At 41.5% G+C, this 16,935-nt stretch overlaps 1 protein-coding gene across 1 annotated transcript in view; it reads right to left on the bottom strand.

Annotated features, from left to right (window-relative positions):
* C3 (complement C3) overlaps positions 1–16,935 on the bottom strand; it is a 76,002-nt gene that overhangs the window by 44,878 nt on the left and 14,189 nt on the right. Inside the window, exons 5-16 of the mRNA XM_067463984.1 lie at positions 16,524–16,609; positions 15,945–16,027; positions 14,397–14,487; positions 11,698–11,800; positions 11,473–11,593; positions 8,779–8,894; positions 8,441–8,587; positions 6,405–6,617; positions 4,562–4,756; positions 4,110–4,271; positions 3,878–4,007; positions 2,152–2,226 (exon numbers count right to left, since the gene is read on the bottom strand). Of these exons, the coding sequence (XP_067320085.1) occupies positions 2,152–2,226; positions 3,878–4,007; positions 4,110–4,271; positions 4,562–4,756; positions 6,405–6,617; positions 8,441–8,587; positions 8,779–8,894; positions 11,473–11,593; positions 11,698–11,800; positions 14,397–14,487; positions 15,945–16,027; positions 16,524–16,609 (1,522 nt within the window). The remainder of the gene's footprint in view (positions 1–2,151; positions 2,227–3,877; positions 4,008–4,109; positions 4,272–4,561; positions 4,757–6,404; positions 6,618–8,440; positions 8,588–8,778; positions 8,895–11,472; positions 11,594–11,697; positions 11,801–14,396; positions 14,488–15,944; positions 16,028–16,523; positions 16,610–16,935) is intronic.

Below are 16,935 nucleotides of genomic sequence, written 5' to 3'. Positions count from 1 at the left end.
AGAAAAACTTCGATCAGCAAAATTCAAATGCCACCCTAAATAAATAATTTTTGCAAGCTCAATGAAAAACAAGTAAATCTCGGAGAGCTTGTGTTCCTGCTGGCAAAGCATTCCACAGATAAGGAGCCACCACCGTGAAAGCTCTACGCTTCGTAGACATCAGGTGAATGGTCCTAAAATTGGGAACTTCAAGGAGATTCTGATCATCTGAACGAAGTGATGTCGGGGATTGGTAAGGGTGAGGCGGTCCCTCAGGTACTCCAGTCCCAGACCATATAAGGCCTTAAAGGTAAGAATCAGCACTTTGAAGGTAATCCGGTGCTCAATCGGCAACCAGTGCAGTTGCTGCAAGATTGAAGTGATGTGGCACCTCGCTGGAACCCCTGTGAGAAGCCGGGCAGCAACATTTTGCACTAGTTTAAGTTTCCAGATCACCGATAAAGGCAAGCCTATGTAAAGGGCATTACAATAGTCCAACCTTGAGATAACTGTAGCCTGGACCACTGTGGCCAGGTTGTCCCTGGACAAATAGGAAGCCAGCCGCCTAGCCTGATGCAGATGGAAAAATGCGACTCTGCTCGCAGTGGAGGCCTGGGCCTCTATCGTCAGCAGAGGGTCTAAAAGGACTCCCAGACTCTTTACCAAGGATGATGGGCGTAATGTCACACCATCCAGGGTAGACAACCAGATCACCCCTCTGTCCAGGCAGCCCAACCAGAGGATCTCTGTCTTTGCTGAATTCACCCTCAGCCTACTGGCATGCAACCACCCAGTAATGGCTTCAAGGCCATATGGTAGCGTAGCTCCAGGTATTAATAGGAGTGTTCTTTGTTCCACCATCAGGATTTCCATCAAACAGGCTAATTCAATCCCTCTTCTATTTACTTTCCCTCCATTGAGTTAATATCCTTAGCATCCCCTGGGTGAGGGACACCATAGGAATATGTGTTCTTTTTCAACCATTTGGTGAAAAGCAATTAAAACATGTGTGTGTGTGTTTTAATGTATACACTGATATATGCTTTATATGCATACCTAGAGATTCTGAAAGTGAGTAAACTTCTTCCATTACCATTTGAGAAGTTCCCATTTTGTTTCCAAATTCTTAGGTACTGGGCAGCCTGTCAGTTTAGGAATGGTACGATAGCTGCTTTTTGACATTCATTAATTTTAGAGGTACAAGAATCTCTCAAAAGTTAAAACTGTGACTAAAAGTCCCACTGAAAGAACACCTGTTGGGGGATCTCTAGGTTTTCTGGCATTAGTTGTGGTCAACTACCATAAAATCACACTGGAAGGCCTAAACATTCCTAGATTATTATTTTTTTCCAGGAATCTCTTGGTGCTCCAGTGTGATTCTGTGCTCATCTTCTGGCAGAAACTGAACACAGAGTCATGCTACAGGACCTAGAAATTCCTAGAGAGAAAAACTTACTCAAATCCACAAAAGTCGAACCCACAAATGCTCACTGTATATTGGGTTACGGCTCCCAGAATTGCATGTCAACACATTCACTGGCCACACTGCCTGGGAGATTATGGGAGTTGTAGTCTGACAATGGAAGTTTTCCTAGCTTTGTTACTTGGCCACCCAAGTTTGAAATGATAGGAATGTGGCAGACTACTTTTCTGCCCAAGGCTGGATCTATACCTGCATATAATACATCTTGAATCTGCATTAGATGGTCAGTGTAGACACTTAGAATGCAGTTCAGTGCCATTAAACTGAATTATATGGATCTGCATTGACCATACAATGCAGATTTCATCTGCATTATATGGCAGTGTATGGACAGTCTAAGCCTGGTGTTGTCCTTTCTGGATGGCAGCTGCTTCCTTAGACACAGTTTTTCCCCAGCTTTGCAATTTGGAAACCTTCTAAGAACTGGATCTAGGCCACTTGTCTGAACAGCACCGCAACCTGATATCCTTAGGAAACCACCAGGAGTTTCACTGAGCAATGTTCTCATATGCTAAGACAGAAAACCGGTCCCCCTAGTGCAGTATCACCTACAGTATTTGGAAATAACTCTCCAAAGAGAGTCCCTCCTACAGCATTAAGGCTTGAATAGTCTTCCAATCTAGTGCATATTTTTCAACGTTATTCATTCAAACTCAAACATTCTTGTTCCCTGGGGTCTTGACACATACCTTTGCCTGTTTTAGACTCCAGTAACTGTATAGAGCGACGGCGTCTCCGTTTTGCAACTTTGGGGCACTTCAGATCTGAAAGGTTGGGAAGGTAAAAAGAAGACATTGTTGCCATGACATGAAAAAAGGAAACAGTGCTGAATTCTATGATCTCACACACATTTCTATTGATCCTATGCAGGCTTATTGAAGAAGTGACTGGGGCTTACTCTCATACGTAAGAGAAAAGGACTGCAATCTTAAAGCTTTTTATTTCACACCTCCACCTATCTCATGAGCCCTTGATGGCCCCCATTTCAATCCAAAAACATTCATACTGGGTCTTCTTTGGGGCAGCAACTTGGCAACCAGTGTGAACCCAAGTTTCATCTGGTCCAAACAACCAAAGCTGGTTTTTAAGGTGCATCTACACTTTAGATTTAATGCAATTTGACACTGCCTTAACTGTTATGGTTCAGTGCTATGGAAACATGGGAATCATTGGCAGAGAAGGCTGCCAAATAGTGCTGATTTTTCTTTTTCAGCAGTCCAGAGAGTCCCAGGACAACTCCTAAGATCCCATGCTATTGGGTTACAGTAGTAAAATTGTGTCAAACAGCATTCATTCTGCAGCCTAGATCTGTGATTCTTAACCTGTGGGTCCCCAGGTGTTTCGGCCAATAACTCCCAGAAATCCCAGTCAGTTTACCAACTGTTAGGATTTCTGGGAGTTGAAGGCAAAATATCTGGGGAATCACAGGTTGAAAACCACTGGTCTAGATGAACCTTTAGAAACTTATTTTTTTCTTAGCCTTGATTGATTTGCAAGACATTGCCAACTTCAAGATCCTGTACTCCAGCAGCCTCTGATGGGCATCCTAGAGCATTTTTTTTCATAAGATGCGAATCCTTTCAAAAGCTCATAAGATGCTAAACCTGAATGTTATAGACCATGTAGCCATAGCCTATAGGTTACATGTGTTGTTTCTCAAACTAGAATTCTTTGTCATATCACACATTCAGAACTTGGAAATAAAGAGTTACTTTGCGAGTTCCATAATGTTTTTGTAGGATCTCAGGACAAAAAAAAAAAAAAAAAACACCCCGAAGCTTTCACAGTTGTCCATCCATTTGAATAACCTATACATTAAATAATCATAAAATGATGGAGTTGGAAGGGGCCTCATGAGCCATTGAGATGAATCCCCTGTTCAATACAGTGTCTCCAGCTAAAACATCCCTAGCAGAGCTGCATAGTCTATTACTGAAGATGTCAGAGAATGAGATCCTACCACCTCTCTGGCCAATTGGTTCCTTTGCTGACTACTCTTCCTGTTAAGACGTTCCTTCTAATGTTCAATTGAAATCTATTCTTCTTCACTTTAAAACCATTAGACCTGGTCCCATCCTCTGCAGAAGAAGGAAACAGATATGACACCTCTCTGTGAATGATCATTTCACCCCTTGATTTTGTCTTCATCAAGCTGAACATGTCCAGCTCTTTCAGCTTTGTTCTCCATATCTCTTACCATTCTTGCTGCCCTTTGCTGAATATGCTCTAACTTCTTATATAAGATACTTCTTGAAAATGAGGCACTCAGAAGAGAACACAGTAGTCCAGGTGATGCCTGATTTGAGTTATTACTATTAGTGGCAATGCATTAATTTTCCTGATGTCTAACATTTAACATTGTCAAATTAATTTTCAAAGCTAGCATTCCATGCTTTAGACATACTCCAATCCTACCTGATCTTTGTTTCGTGGAAAGCTTGTTGCTGGTCTCCAGGGCCAACCCAGCACCTTCAAACACACCTACATTGTTCCTACCACTGCCAGCGGTACAGCCAATGTCACTCTTTTCTACTGTATCCCAGATCTGGAATAGAAGAGAACCCAATGAAACAATACCCAGCACATTTTAAATCAGAAAAACTTTCAACATCACAGGTGTCAAACTCCATGGAATTATGTGCCTTACCTTAGTCTGACTTATCTTATGCTTTTTGTTCAAAACATAGACAGCTTTGTCCACAGCCACAAGGCCAACCCGAGCATTCGCATCCCCTTCCACTTTGATTTTCATTGCATCTCCTGGCTGATGAATTCGATTGTCGGCTGCAGTTGCTCCTTTCACAACCAGCTATTGGAAAAGGCAACAAAAACATGGAAATTGCTTTGTTGGCAGAAGTGCTCTTTTCGTGTGATCAGCTTGTCAATAAGTTTGCAAAATGATTTAGAAGTCCCCTGCCCACTTTCTTCTCTCAAAGTTATACAACAAAATAGCACAGACAGTTCAATCTACAATCCACAATGGGGCGCAGGAGAACTTTCCCAGGAAACGTCAGAGTTTGCACATTTTTGCTTGAGTTCCTCTAAGAGAAGGCCTTGTGTTCACATTAAGAAATAATATCAGCAGAAAGGGTGACCTACCGTTCCCATGCAGGTATCCTTCACATCCACCCAGACAGAGTCAGCCACAATCTCGCTGTTCCCCACTTGGTAGTAAGCCACAACTCGGAAGGAAGGGATGAGTTTGGGGGTGATGGGCAGAGACATGGTCACTAGATTTTGCCCAGGAGCTTTGGGTTGCCTCCCAACCTTGAGTATGCTCCCTTTACTCAAGATCTGATGATAAAAAAGATGTATTGGTTAAGAGGGATGAGGAGTGGTGTAAACAATGGGGGGCTCACAAAGATAAGATAAAGGCATTGGCATAATAATAATAATAATAATAATAATAATAATAATAATAATTTATTTATACCCTGCCACCATCTCCCCGAAGGGACTCGGGGTGGCTTACATTGGGGCCAAGCCCGTAAGATACAAATACAACAACACATCAACAAACAAGCAAGCAAATAAAACAATATGAATAATACAGTTGAGCAAATAAGCAATAACACACAAAATATTTTAAAACATTATGGCAGGGCCAGATGTAGATTAAAATTTTAAAACCCTGGGTGTATACAGAGTAGGGTATGTCTAGGCATGGGGTTTTTAAAGAGTCATATGGGGGGATCAATCCAACAGACAGATAAAGTGCTTCAGAGGACGTATAGAAGGAAATTGGTCAGATCAGGCATTATTTCCTTCATTCAAAAAAGGCACAATGGAACAGCCACGTTTTCAAGCTCCTCCTAAAGACTGCCAAAGTGGGGCTTGTTTGATACCTTTAGGTAGAGAGTTCCAGAGTCAGGGGTCACCATAGAGAAGGCCCTCTCCCTCGTCCCCACCAAGCACGCCTTCGAAGGGGGCGGGAGCAAGAGCAGTGCATCTCCAGATGAACAAAGAGATTGCATGGGTTCGTAAACAGAAATGCAGTCACACAGGTAGGTGGGTCCCAAACCATTCAGGGCTTTGTAGGTAAGAACCTGCACCTTAAATTGGGACTGGAAAATGAACGGCAGCCAATGGAGCTCCTTAAACAGGGGGAGTTGACCGCTCCCTGTAAGTAACTCCAGTTAGTAGCCTGGCTACCGCCTGTTGAACCAATTGAAATTTCCGGGCTGTCTTCAAGGGCAGCCCCATGTAGAGTGCATTGCAGTAATCCAATCTGGAGGTGATTAAGGCGTGGACCACCATGGCCAGATCCAACTTTGCAGGGTACGGTTGCAGCTGGCACACAAGTTTTAACTGTGCGAAGGCCCTCCCAGCCACTGCTGACGCCTGAATTTCAAGCGTTAGTGATGAGTCTAGGAGGACACCCAAGCTGCGGACCTGTGACTTCAGGGGGAGTGCAACCCCATCAAGCACAGGTTGCCACCCTATACCCTGATCCGGCTTATGATCACATATACACCATAAATGAAATAAAACTATTACTCACTTTCTCATGAAGCATTGTGAACTTTGAAAGTTTGCTTATTTCTGTGGGCTCCCCAAAAGGGCTAGATGGAGAAGCTGATCTCAACTGAGTTTTTAAGAAGATGAAGGGCTGCATCATACTAGAGAATGAATCCAGTTTAAATCCAGTTTCTACCTCCTGCAGAATTCTGGGGTTTGTAGTTTAGGGAGGAGCCTTTAACAGTCTCCCTAAACTACAATCTTCAGAATTCTGAAAGAGGCAGAAACCGGATTTAAAGTGGACTCATTCTCTAGTGTGATTAAGTAGTTTGAAAGATTCTTGGATTCAGCTTTCCCGTGAGGATTAGACACACAACACACGACAAGACGTTTTCCCTTCCTCCTTTGAAAACAAATGAAAGTCAACAAACAAATAAGAATGTGAACCATTTTCTTCCATTCTGTCCAGGTCTATATCACTTACTATGTAGGTGAAATATTGGACATTGTTCAGGACATTTTGATTGTTGCTTCGAATGTTGAAGTTGATGGGTAAGTTGTCCCCAGCCTTGAGTTCTACAGATGAAACTGCTAAATGGAGAAAGTTTCCAGATCCACCTTGGGTTTGGTAGGCTGCAGCCACCATAGTCTTGGTCGCCTGGCGTTCATTTGGTAGTCTTGCGTCATTGGTTTTTACCTAGAGTAGGTGAGAAAGAAATTCATTGGAAGGAGGGGGGATAATGTCTTAGGAAGGATAAATTACCAAATATCTTGTACCTATCAAGACCTGTGAAGTACATCTATGGGGTAACCTGCATCATCAAGATGAAAGAACTGAATTCTGTTATGAGATCAGCAGGTAAATACAACTTCAGTATATATAAACGGTAGGATATGATAGTTGTCAGGAAACTCAAGAAAGGAGTCAACAGCATCAGAGGATAAAGAGACCTTTCCTGGCCATAAGCCCTTTGCAAATGTCAACAAATAAATTTGGAATATTCTATACCAAGGTTATTTTGAAATGGTCATATGACTGATCAAATAAATAAATATTATTATTATACCAAGGCTATTTATTTATCATGTCAGGGGCAACCAGACCATTGTATTATACTTCTAACAGAACAAAACAAACAAACAGATAAAAAAACACAAAGTTTGCAAGCTTGGTAGTTGATTAAATGTCCTTTGACCAGTATCTGGCCACTTGGAGTGCCTCTGGTGTTGTCGCAAGAAGGTCCTCCATTGTGCATGTGGCAGGGCTCAGGTTGCATTGCAGCAGGTGGTCTGTAGTTTGCTCTTCTCCACACTCGCACATCATGGATTCCACTTTGTAGCCCTTAAGGTTGGCTCTGCATCTTGTGGTGCCAGAGCACAGTCTGTTCAGCGCCTTCCAAGTCACCCAGTCTTCTGTGTGTCCAGGGGGGAGTTTCTCATTTGGTATCAGCCATTGGTTGAGGTTCTGAGTTTGAGCCTGCCACTTTTGGACTCTCGCTTGCTGAGGTGTTCCAGCGAGTGTCTCTGTAGATCTTAGAAAACTATTTCTTGATTTAAGTCATTGACGTGCTGGCTGATACCCAAACAAGGGATAAGCTGGAGATGTCACTGCCTTGGTCCTTTCACTATTGGCTGCTACTTCCCAGCGGATCTCAGGTAGTGGAGTATCAGCTAAACAGTGTAATTTCTCCAGTGGTGTAGGGCGCAGACACCCCGTGATAATGCGGTATGTCTCATTAAGAGCCACATCCACTGTTTTAGTGTGGTGAGATGTATTACACACTGGGCATGCATACTCAGCAGCAGAGTAGCATAGCGCAAGGGCAGATGTCTTCACTGTGTCTGGTTGTGATCCCCAGGTTGTGCCAGTCAGCTTTCGTATGATATTGTTTCTAGCGCCCACTTTTTGCTTGATATTCAGGCAATGCTTCTTGTAGGTCAGAGCACGGTCCAGAGTGACTCAGGGCTGGGAATATTTTTTTCATCAAGGGCCATCATTCCTAAGTGGGAATCTATTGTGTGGAGGATGACAATGACACTGGCGGCCGAGGTCAGACATGGACACAGCTGTCCTTTTCTCTTGCTCTTTTCTTCATCCCTTCTTCCTTCCTCCCCACCTTTTCTGCCACCTCCTTCTCACAAAGGCATCATCCTTCTTCCTTCTTAATGAACGGCCTTTTCACAGGCAGTTTTGGCATGAGGACTAGCATGAGGGCTTCATGAAATTAAGGCACATGTAAATACAGCCCTTGTTGTTGTTGTTCATTTGTTCAGTCGTCTCCGATTCTTCGTGACCTCATGGACCAGCCCACGCCAGAGCTCCCTGTCGGCCGTCACCACCCCCAGCTCCTTCAAGGTCAGTCCAATACAGTCCTAGAACTCTGCTATTGAGCCGTAGGCTTTACTCTAAATGTGTGCCAACAGTTTTAGTTCTGTGCCGAGAAAGTAAGACAGCCCCCCCCCCCCCAGATATCCACAGTGCTTTGGGGGAAAATGTAACATAATCTCAGAGTGACTTACAGTGATTCTCAGCTCTTGTCTGTCTACTGGTGTGTTCAGGATCAGCTTGGCTGTCCCATCGTTCTGGGTGGTTGCCTCAGCCCGAATGGGCTCTGATACCACGGGGACACGGGCAGCTGGGGAACCATCAGGGCTGGTGACAAACACCTGTGAAGTAATTCCAAAAATGTGACTGAATGTGGAGCATGGCATCCCTCCCAATGTTAAATCACTGTCCCCAGGATATTGCCATCATCAGAAACTTTGGGAGAATTTTACTTGTGTGTCTCAATCTGAAGACACCACCTGAATGTCTGAAACTGGGCTGTGAGATGAAAAGGGATTTCAAAGAAAATTACCATCAGTTCGTAAGGCATCCCTGGCTTGAAAAACATTGGGGTTTTAGTGAAGAGGATCTGATAGGGAGATGTCACTATTTTAATGCCGCTTCTCTCAGCCACCACCATGTCGCTCCCTGAAAAAAAAAGGGGGAGGGCACAGAATAAAATCCAGATTGTTTGAAGGAGAGAGAAATATTAAAAGAGTGCATGCAGTATATACAACCACAGTGCATGCATTTTCAAACCAACTGTCCTCAAGGAACATTTCTGCACATGCTTGTCCATAAATATACCCTGTGGATTAAACCAACAATAGAAACTTACATATTGTGAAGAAAAGGTCACAGAGAATTGGCATATTAGCTCACAACAATAAGGAATATACACAGAAAAGGCAATGTCTTACATTGCTGTTAATAATGCAGAATTGAAACTTAAAATAAACCAGGTGTAGAATTAATGCAGCTTGACATCACTATAAATACAGATTTCTTGTTAGTGAGGCACCAGCATTCTTTGATAGAGAAGGCTAAAGACTTTGTAAAAATACCATTCCTATTCCTGATTCCCTAGCATTGAGCCATAGCAGTTAAAGTGGTGTCAAACTGCATTAATTCTACACCGTAGATGCATACTTAGACAGATGCTGCTATGGTAAGCAAAAAGAACCAAGGCACCACAGACAAAAGACAGGACCTTCTCAGTACTGGCCCCCCACCTGTGGAATACACTCCCCAGCAAAATTAGGTCAGCACTATCCCTCCTGTTCCTTAGGAAGCTCAAAACATGGTTTTGGGACCAGGTTTTTGGGCAGCAGGTTCGATAGCAGTTACAATGTTTTTGAGATTTGACTATGGACAGGCATTGATTGTTGAATCAAACTCGGATTTGGCTATATGATTAATAATAATGTTTTCAAATGGTTTTAAACCTAATGTTTTATTTACTGTGTAATGTTGCATTGTAATGTGTTTTGTATGTTGTTAGCATCTAATTGCTGCCGTTGTAAGCCGCCCTGAGTCCCCCCTCGGGTTTGAGGATGTGCCATGAAAATATTATTGCAGATTTGAGAAATGTGAATTTAATAATGGTGTGTGGGAATAAATGGAAGAATGGAAGTTGTATGAGTGGAGTTAATAATTTTGGAGACATCAGTAAAATATTGAGGCCTGCAATGACTAACTACCTGCTTGCTGGACTGTAATTAAAAGTTGCATAGAATCTGTATGTGCAAATATTTTTCTGTATTTTGATATATTTATTTATTTGTTTGTTTATTTATTTATTATTTAAAACTTTTGTATTCTGCCCTTCTCACCCTGAAGGGGACTGAGGGCGGAGCACGGCAAACCAATGCTGGGACACAAATTCTTATATACATACGTAAACATTAAAAACATTTATCAAAATATTAAAATACACCATTTAAAACCGTACTAGTCATCCGCTTCAAATCTAATTAGCCTGGTAATCTTTCCTATTGCTTCTTTATTGCCCTGTCCCGAAAGCTTGGTCCCACAGCCAAGTTTTTTTACCATCCTTCTAAAGGACAGGAGAGAGGGGGCCGACCTGATCTCACCAGGAAGGAAGTTCCATAGCCGGGAGCAATCACCGAGAAGGCCCTGTCTCTCGTCCCCACCAATCGTGCCCGTGACAATGGCGGGATGGAAAGCAGGGCCTCCTCCTCGGATCTTAATCTCTGTGATGGTTCATAAGGAGAGATGTGTTCAGACAAGTAATTTGGGATGGGGCCATTTAGGGCTTTATATACTTATATATAGTATGCTTTAAAGCAGTGGTTCTCAACCTGGGGTCCCCAGATGTTTTTGGCCTTCAACTCCCAGAAATCCTAACAGCTGGTAAACTGGCTGGGATTTCTGGGAGTTGTAGGCCAAAAACATCTGGGGACCCCAGGTTGAGAACCACTGTTTTAAAGTCATTGAAAAGTCATTCATGACAACGGGATACAAATGTTTGAAATAAATAATAATCTATATAAATAAAAAAGTAATGTTTGTTTGTGGGATTAACATAACTCAAAAATCACTGGGGGAATTGACACCAAATTTGGACACAAGACGCCTAACAACCCAATGTATGTCATCCACTCAAAAAAATTGATTTTGTCATTTGGGAGTTGTAGTTGCTGGGATTTATAGTTCACCTACAACCAAAAAGCATTCTGAACTTCACCAATGAGGGAACTGAAGCAAACTTGGCACAGAGTTCTCCCATGACGAACAGAAAATACTGGAAGGGTTTGGTGGACAGTGTCCTTTGGTTTTTGAGTTGTAGTTCACCTAAATCCAGAGAGCACTGTGGACTCAAACGATGATGGGCCTGGACCTAACTCTATACGAAGACTCAATATGCCCAAATGTGAACATTGGTGGAGTTTGGGGAAAATAGAATCCTGACATTTGGGAGTTGTAGTTGCTGGGATTTATAGTTCACCTACAATCACAGAACATTCCAAACCCCACCAACAATAGAATTGGGTCAAACCTCCCACACAGAATGCCCATGTGGGCCACAGCAATGTGTGGCAGGGGATGGCTAGTATATAAATAAATCCTTGTATATCATATGGGATTCTGAATTAGTCAAAGGTCAAAATAGACATCCAGACATTGGAATTAATTCAATATGTCAAACTCCAGGATTTCCCTTTATGAACCATCTGCTAATCCACAAAGAAGTCACACAACTCACCTGATTCTGTCATCACTGTTACAGAGATGTAGAGAGAGTGCCCAACAAGCTCATTCGGGTTGCGAAATCGGGTCAGAAGCATTTCTTTTGTCAGGACTGCTTCTCCCTCCCCTTCTTGAATCTAGAAAGAAGATAAAGAACATTGAAAAAGAAAAGAAATCAAAGCTGTATACCCTTTCTACAGCCTTCTCACTCTCCCCCGCCAAGATGTATGGGTCAACTTACTGGTATTCTCCTGAGTGAGTCTGCAATACTCTTTTTGTCATCGTCAATTTTCACTCCAAAGAGGACAAAGGCTACACCTTCGACTTTCTTCCCATAAAGGTACCTGGAAAGACACAATGAAATAAGACATGCTGGCTCACATCTAATATGTTGACATGAAATGTAGAGACAAGTATAATTTGAGGCTGCATAGGTGAGTGTAGCTCAGGCATGGGCAAACTTTGGCCCTCCAGATGTTTTGGATCCAACTCCCACAATTCCTAACAGCCTACCGGCTGTTAGGAATTGTGGGAGTTGAAGTCCAAAACACCTGGAGGGCCAAAGTTTGCCCATACCTGGTGTAGTTAAACTCCACTCACAGTCATGTTGTTTCCTATTGGAGGCAATTCAAAAACTCCATTAACATTCAGGTGAACCCCTGGAGCTTATTTACTATCTCCTCCACCAAAACAGAAGCTACTAGCTACCACTTTGTAAATAATATATCTCAAATCTTCATCTGGAAGAACAAAATGGATATGTTCACACAGACAGGGACAGTTCTTTTCAATAGGGGCCCTGCTCTCGGTCCCACTACCTTCGCAAGTGCGTCTGGTGGGGACGAGGGACAGGGCCTTCTCGTTGGTGGCCCCTCGGCTCTGGAACTCTCTCCCACTGGAGATTAGAACTGCCCCTTCTCTCCTGACTTTTAGAAAGCTGGTGAAATCTTGGATTTGGAATATAGCATTTGATGAGTGAGTCAATAACTCTTGACCACACGGATGGATGGATGGTGATGAATTGTGATTTCATTCTGACGACTTGGCCTTATGTAATTATATGTTTGTATTTTAATGCATTTTATGGATTAGTGTATTATGAGGTGTGATGTTTTTATACTATTGTTTATGAATCTCTTGTTGTGAACTGGCCTGAGTCCCTCTTCGGAGGCCGAGAAGACCGGGTTATAAAAGCTCTAAATAAATAAATAAATAAATAAATAAATAAATAAATAATAAACAGAGGCTGGATGGCCATCTGTCAGGGGTGATTTGAATGCAATATTCTTGCTTCTTGGCAGGGGGTTGGACGGGATGGCCCATGAGCTCTCTTCCAACTCTTTGATTCTATGATTCTATAATAGCTAATGTATTGTCGAAGGCTTTCATGGCCGGAATCACTGGGTTATTGTTGGTTTTTCGGGCTGTATGGCCATGCTCTAGAAGCATTCTCTCCTGACATTTCACCTGCATCTGTGGCAAGCATCCTCTCACAACCTCTGAGCCTGCTTGCTACAGATGCAGGAGAAATGTCAGGAGAGAATGCTTCTAGAATGTGGCCATACAGCCCGAAAAGCCTACAACAACCCAATAATAGCTAATATTTCTAAAGATGTTCCTTCAGTTTACTGGGATTACAGTCTGCATTATATCCTGTATCAATTAGACCCTTATATTTCTTGCAGAAGGACAAAATAAAAAGCTTTGTCACAGGACTTCACTGCATGATAATGATGATAAGAATAATAATGAATTTATTACCCGCCTCTCCTTGTAGCTCGAGGTGGGATACAACATCATTAAAATAAAAAATAAAACACTATTAAAAGCCATACAAAAAGATACACAGAGTTAAAATACTAGTTAAAATCCACTGAGAAAATGCAGATTAAAATACAACACTAGTGTATTGTCGAAGGCTTTCATGGCCGGAATCACTGGGTTGTTGTAGGTTTTTTTCAGGCTATATGGCCATGTTCTAGAGGTATTCTCTCCTGACATTTCACCTGCATCTATGGCAAGCAACATAAGAGGTAGTGAGATGTGTTGGAACTAGAAAAATGGGTTTATATATCTATGGAATGACCAGGGTGGGACAAAGAACTCTTGTCTGTTGGAGCTAGGTGTGAATGTTTCAACTGACCACCTTGATTAGCATTTGATGGCCTGGCAGTTGTTTGGTATGGCTTGTTGGTGCCTGGGGCAATCTTTTGTTGAGAGGTGATTAGATGTCACTGATTGTTCCCTCTCTGTTGTTTTGCTGTTGTAATTTTAGAGGTTTTTTAAATGATTATATAACATTAATAGATAGAAAGTATTGCACTGTATGCAACAAACACTTGCAAATGCATGTTTACTTAAATAAAATAAAATAAAAATAATTATTTTAAAAAATCTAAAATTTGTTGGTGCCCCTAAAATTTGTTACTTTCTTCATATTTGTGGTTTTTAACTTTGAATTTGTTTTAACAATTTTTACTGGAAATTTTAAAATATGATACATATTTATTCCTGTTTTAATGTTTGTATATTTGTTCATTGTACATGGCTATGCTGATGCTTTTATGTTAAGATGCTTTTAGCCCTCTTCAGGGGAGATAAAAGAGCCCCTGGTGGCACAGTGGGTTAAACCCCTGTGCCGGCAGGACTGAAGACAGGTCACAGGTTCGAATGCGAGGAGAGGTGGATGAGCTCCCTCTGTCAACTCCAGCTCCTCATGCGGGGACATGAGAGAAGCCTCCCACAAGGATGATAAAAACATCAAAATCATCCGGGCGTCCCCTGGGCAATATCCTTACAGACGGCCAATTCTCTCACACCAGAAGCGACTTGCAGTTTCTCAAGTCACTCCTGACATGACCAAAAAAAAGGGGGGAGATAAAGCGTGGTATAAATAAATATAATAATAATAATAATTCCTATAGCTGCACATACACCTACCTTGCAGTGATAGCCACATTGAAATTTCTGTCGGTATCAACATAATAAAACTTTTCTGATGGTTCAATGTCAACTTCAAAACTTGGCAATACTGAAAAAAAAATCCAGACAGAATAAGAGAAGGCAAACAGTCATAAAAGCAAATGAGATGTTGCTATATGGATGTTTTAAATGGATGCCTATAATTGATGTTTTTACCTGATTGTTTTAATTTTAAATGCTATTATAATTGTTTGATTGGCATCTAATGGTTGCCAGCTGTCTTTGCATCATAATTATAAAACTCAAGGTCAAACACTGGTAGTATTTTCTGTTGGTCATGGAAGGCCTGTGTGCCAAGTTTGGTTCAATTCCATCATTGGTGGAGTTCAGAATGCTCTTTGATTATAGGTGAACTATAAATCCCAGCAACTACAACTCCGAAATGATAAAACCATAATTTTTTGAGTGATGGTCACTTCTTGTGTAGTGAGACGTTTTGTTTCCAAATTTGGTGTGATTTCGTTCATTGGTTCTTTTGTTTTTAAGGTACTCATTATGCACAGAGCATTTATATATATCTATATAAATAAAAATGTAATGTTCGTTTGTGGGATTAACAGAACTCTAAAACCACTGGACGAATTGACACCAAATTTGGACACAATACACCTAACAACCCAATGTATGTCCTTCACTCAAAAAAAATGCTTTTGTCATTTAGGAGTTGTAGTTATTGGGATGTTTAGTTCACCTACAATCAAAGAGCATTCTGAACCCCACCAACGATGGAATTGAACCAAACCTGGCACACACTTCTCCCAAGACCAACAGAAAATACTGGAAGGGTTTGGTGGGCAGTGTCCTTTGATTTTGGAGTTGTAGTTCACCTACATCCACTGTGGACTCAAACAATGATGGATCTGGACCAAACTCTACAAGAATACTCAATATGCCCAAATGTGAACACTGGTGGAGATTGGGGGAAATAGAATCTTGACATTTTGGAGTTGTAGTTGCTGGGATTTATAGTTCACCTACAATCACAGAGCATTCTGAACCCCACCAACGATAGAATTCGGCCAAACCTCCCACACAGAACCCCCATGACCACCAGTGGGCCACAAGTGTGTGTGTGTGTGTGTGTGTGTGTGTGTATATATATATATAATCATATTTCTGTAAAATATATATCAAAATACACAAAAGAGAATAAATAAAGGACATGAGTTTAAAATTCATGTCTGGATAGGCTTGCTGGAAGAGATAGATCTTTAGATGGTTTTAAAATTTCAATAGTAGGGGATGGGAAGCAGAAAGGAAGCAGACGAGCAATGGGATGTATATGGTGTCCTGCTTCAACGGCCATTTGCCTCCTTGATAACACGGGACTGTTACATAATCCACCTTGAGAGGGTTGTGACTTTTAAACATTTTAAATAAATCAAGCTAAACGAGCAATAGTAGTGAAAAAGAACAAAATAAATCTTGAATAAATCAGTGGACTGAAGAAAAGGTGAAGCCATGGCTCAAACAGGAAGACTAAATAAGAAAGGTTGTTCTTCCTACCATATTCTTTGACTTCAAATGGTGTTCTGAAGGACTCCTGCGGGGAATCTTGATATTTAGTCACAGCATTCCAGGTTCCCAAACTAGAGAAGGGAAATGGAAGGATATGTCACTGCTTCTGCTTTATCAATTTATGACAAGTGTGAAATGGCAAACATGTGTCACCTTCTTAGCATGTATTGGGTCACACTGAACATGCTGATTTTGATTATCTTTGGACCTTGTCTGCAAAAGGAAAAGTTTGAAACAGAATGGTTGACTTCCAAGTTTCATGGCTTGGAAGGCTGAAATCTAGCTTCTCCCTTACTCATTTGCCTGTCATACTCATGGGTAGTTTTGTTGAAATTCCATCAATCTCACAAAATGAAATAACACTTGCTACGTAGCACCCTAAGTTCTTTAGAAAACAGTATGGAATGCAGTGCAATGGAGAAATGTACAATAAAGTATGTGGGAAATAGCTCAGAGAATTCATAGTTCAATGTGAAATCAAAAACTGTATCCCAGGAATAAAGTTATATACTAATAAGCTTTTTTTTACTAACTAATTTCCCAACTCATTTAGCAAAGAGCTATTACCTGACAGTCTCAGGTAGATTGAAAGACTGGGTGCCAGGTGCTGCGGGATTGAAGGTATTCTGGCTGACAATAACGCCTTCTGGTGTCTAGGAGGAAAAAACGTGTTTATGAGAATGTTCAAAGAATATAAGATCCCTGAAAATATATATTATATCTATATAAATAAAAAGGTAATGTTGGTTTGTGGGATTAACAGAACTCAAAAAACACTGGACGTATTGACACCAAATTTGGACACAAAACACTTAACAACCCAATGTATGTCCTTCACTCAAAGAAAAAATGATTTTGTCATTTGGGAGTTGTTGTTGCTGGGATTTATAGTTCACCTGCATCAAAGAGCATTCTGAACCCCACCAATGATGGAATTGAACCAAACTTGGCACACAGCTCTCCCATGACCAACAGAAAA

Source organism: Anolis sagrei, chromosome 2 (genome assembly GCF_037176765.1).
Source record: "Anolis sagrei isolate rAnoSag1 chromosome 2, rAnoSag1.mat, whole genome shotgun sequence".
Taxonomy (NCBI): Eukaryota; Metazoa; Chordata; class Lepidosauria; order Squamata; family Dactyloidae; genus Anolis; species Anolis sagrei.
This window is presented reverse-complemented; position numbering and strand designations above follow the sequence as displayed.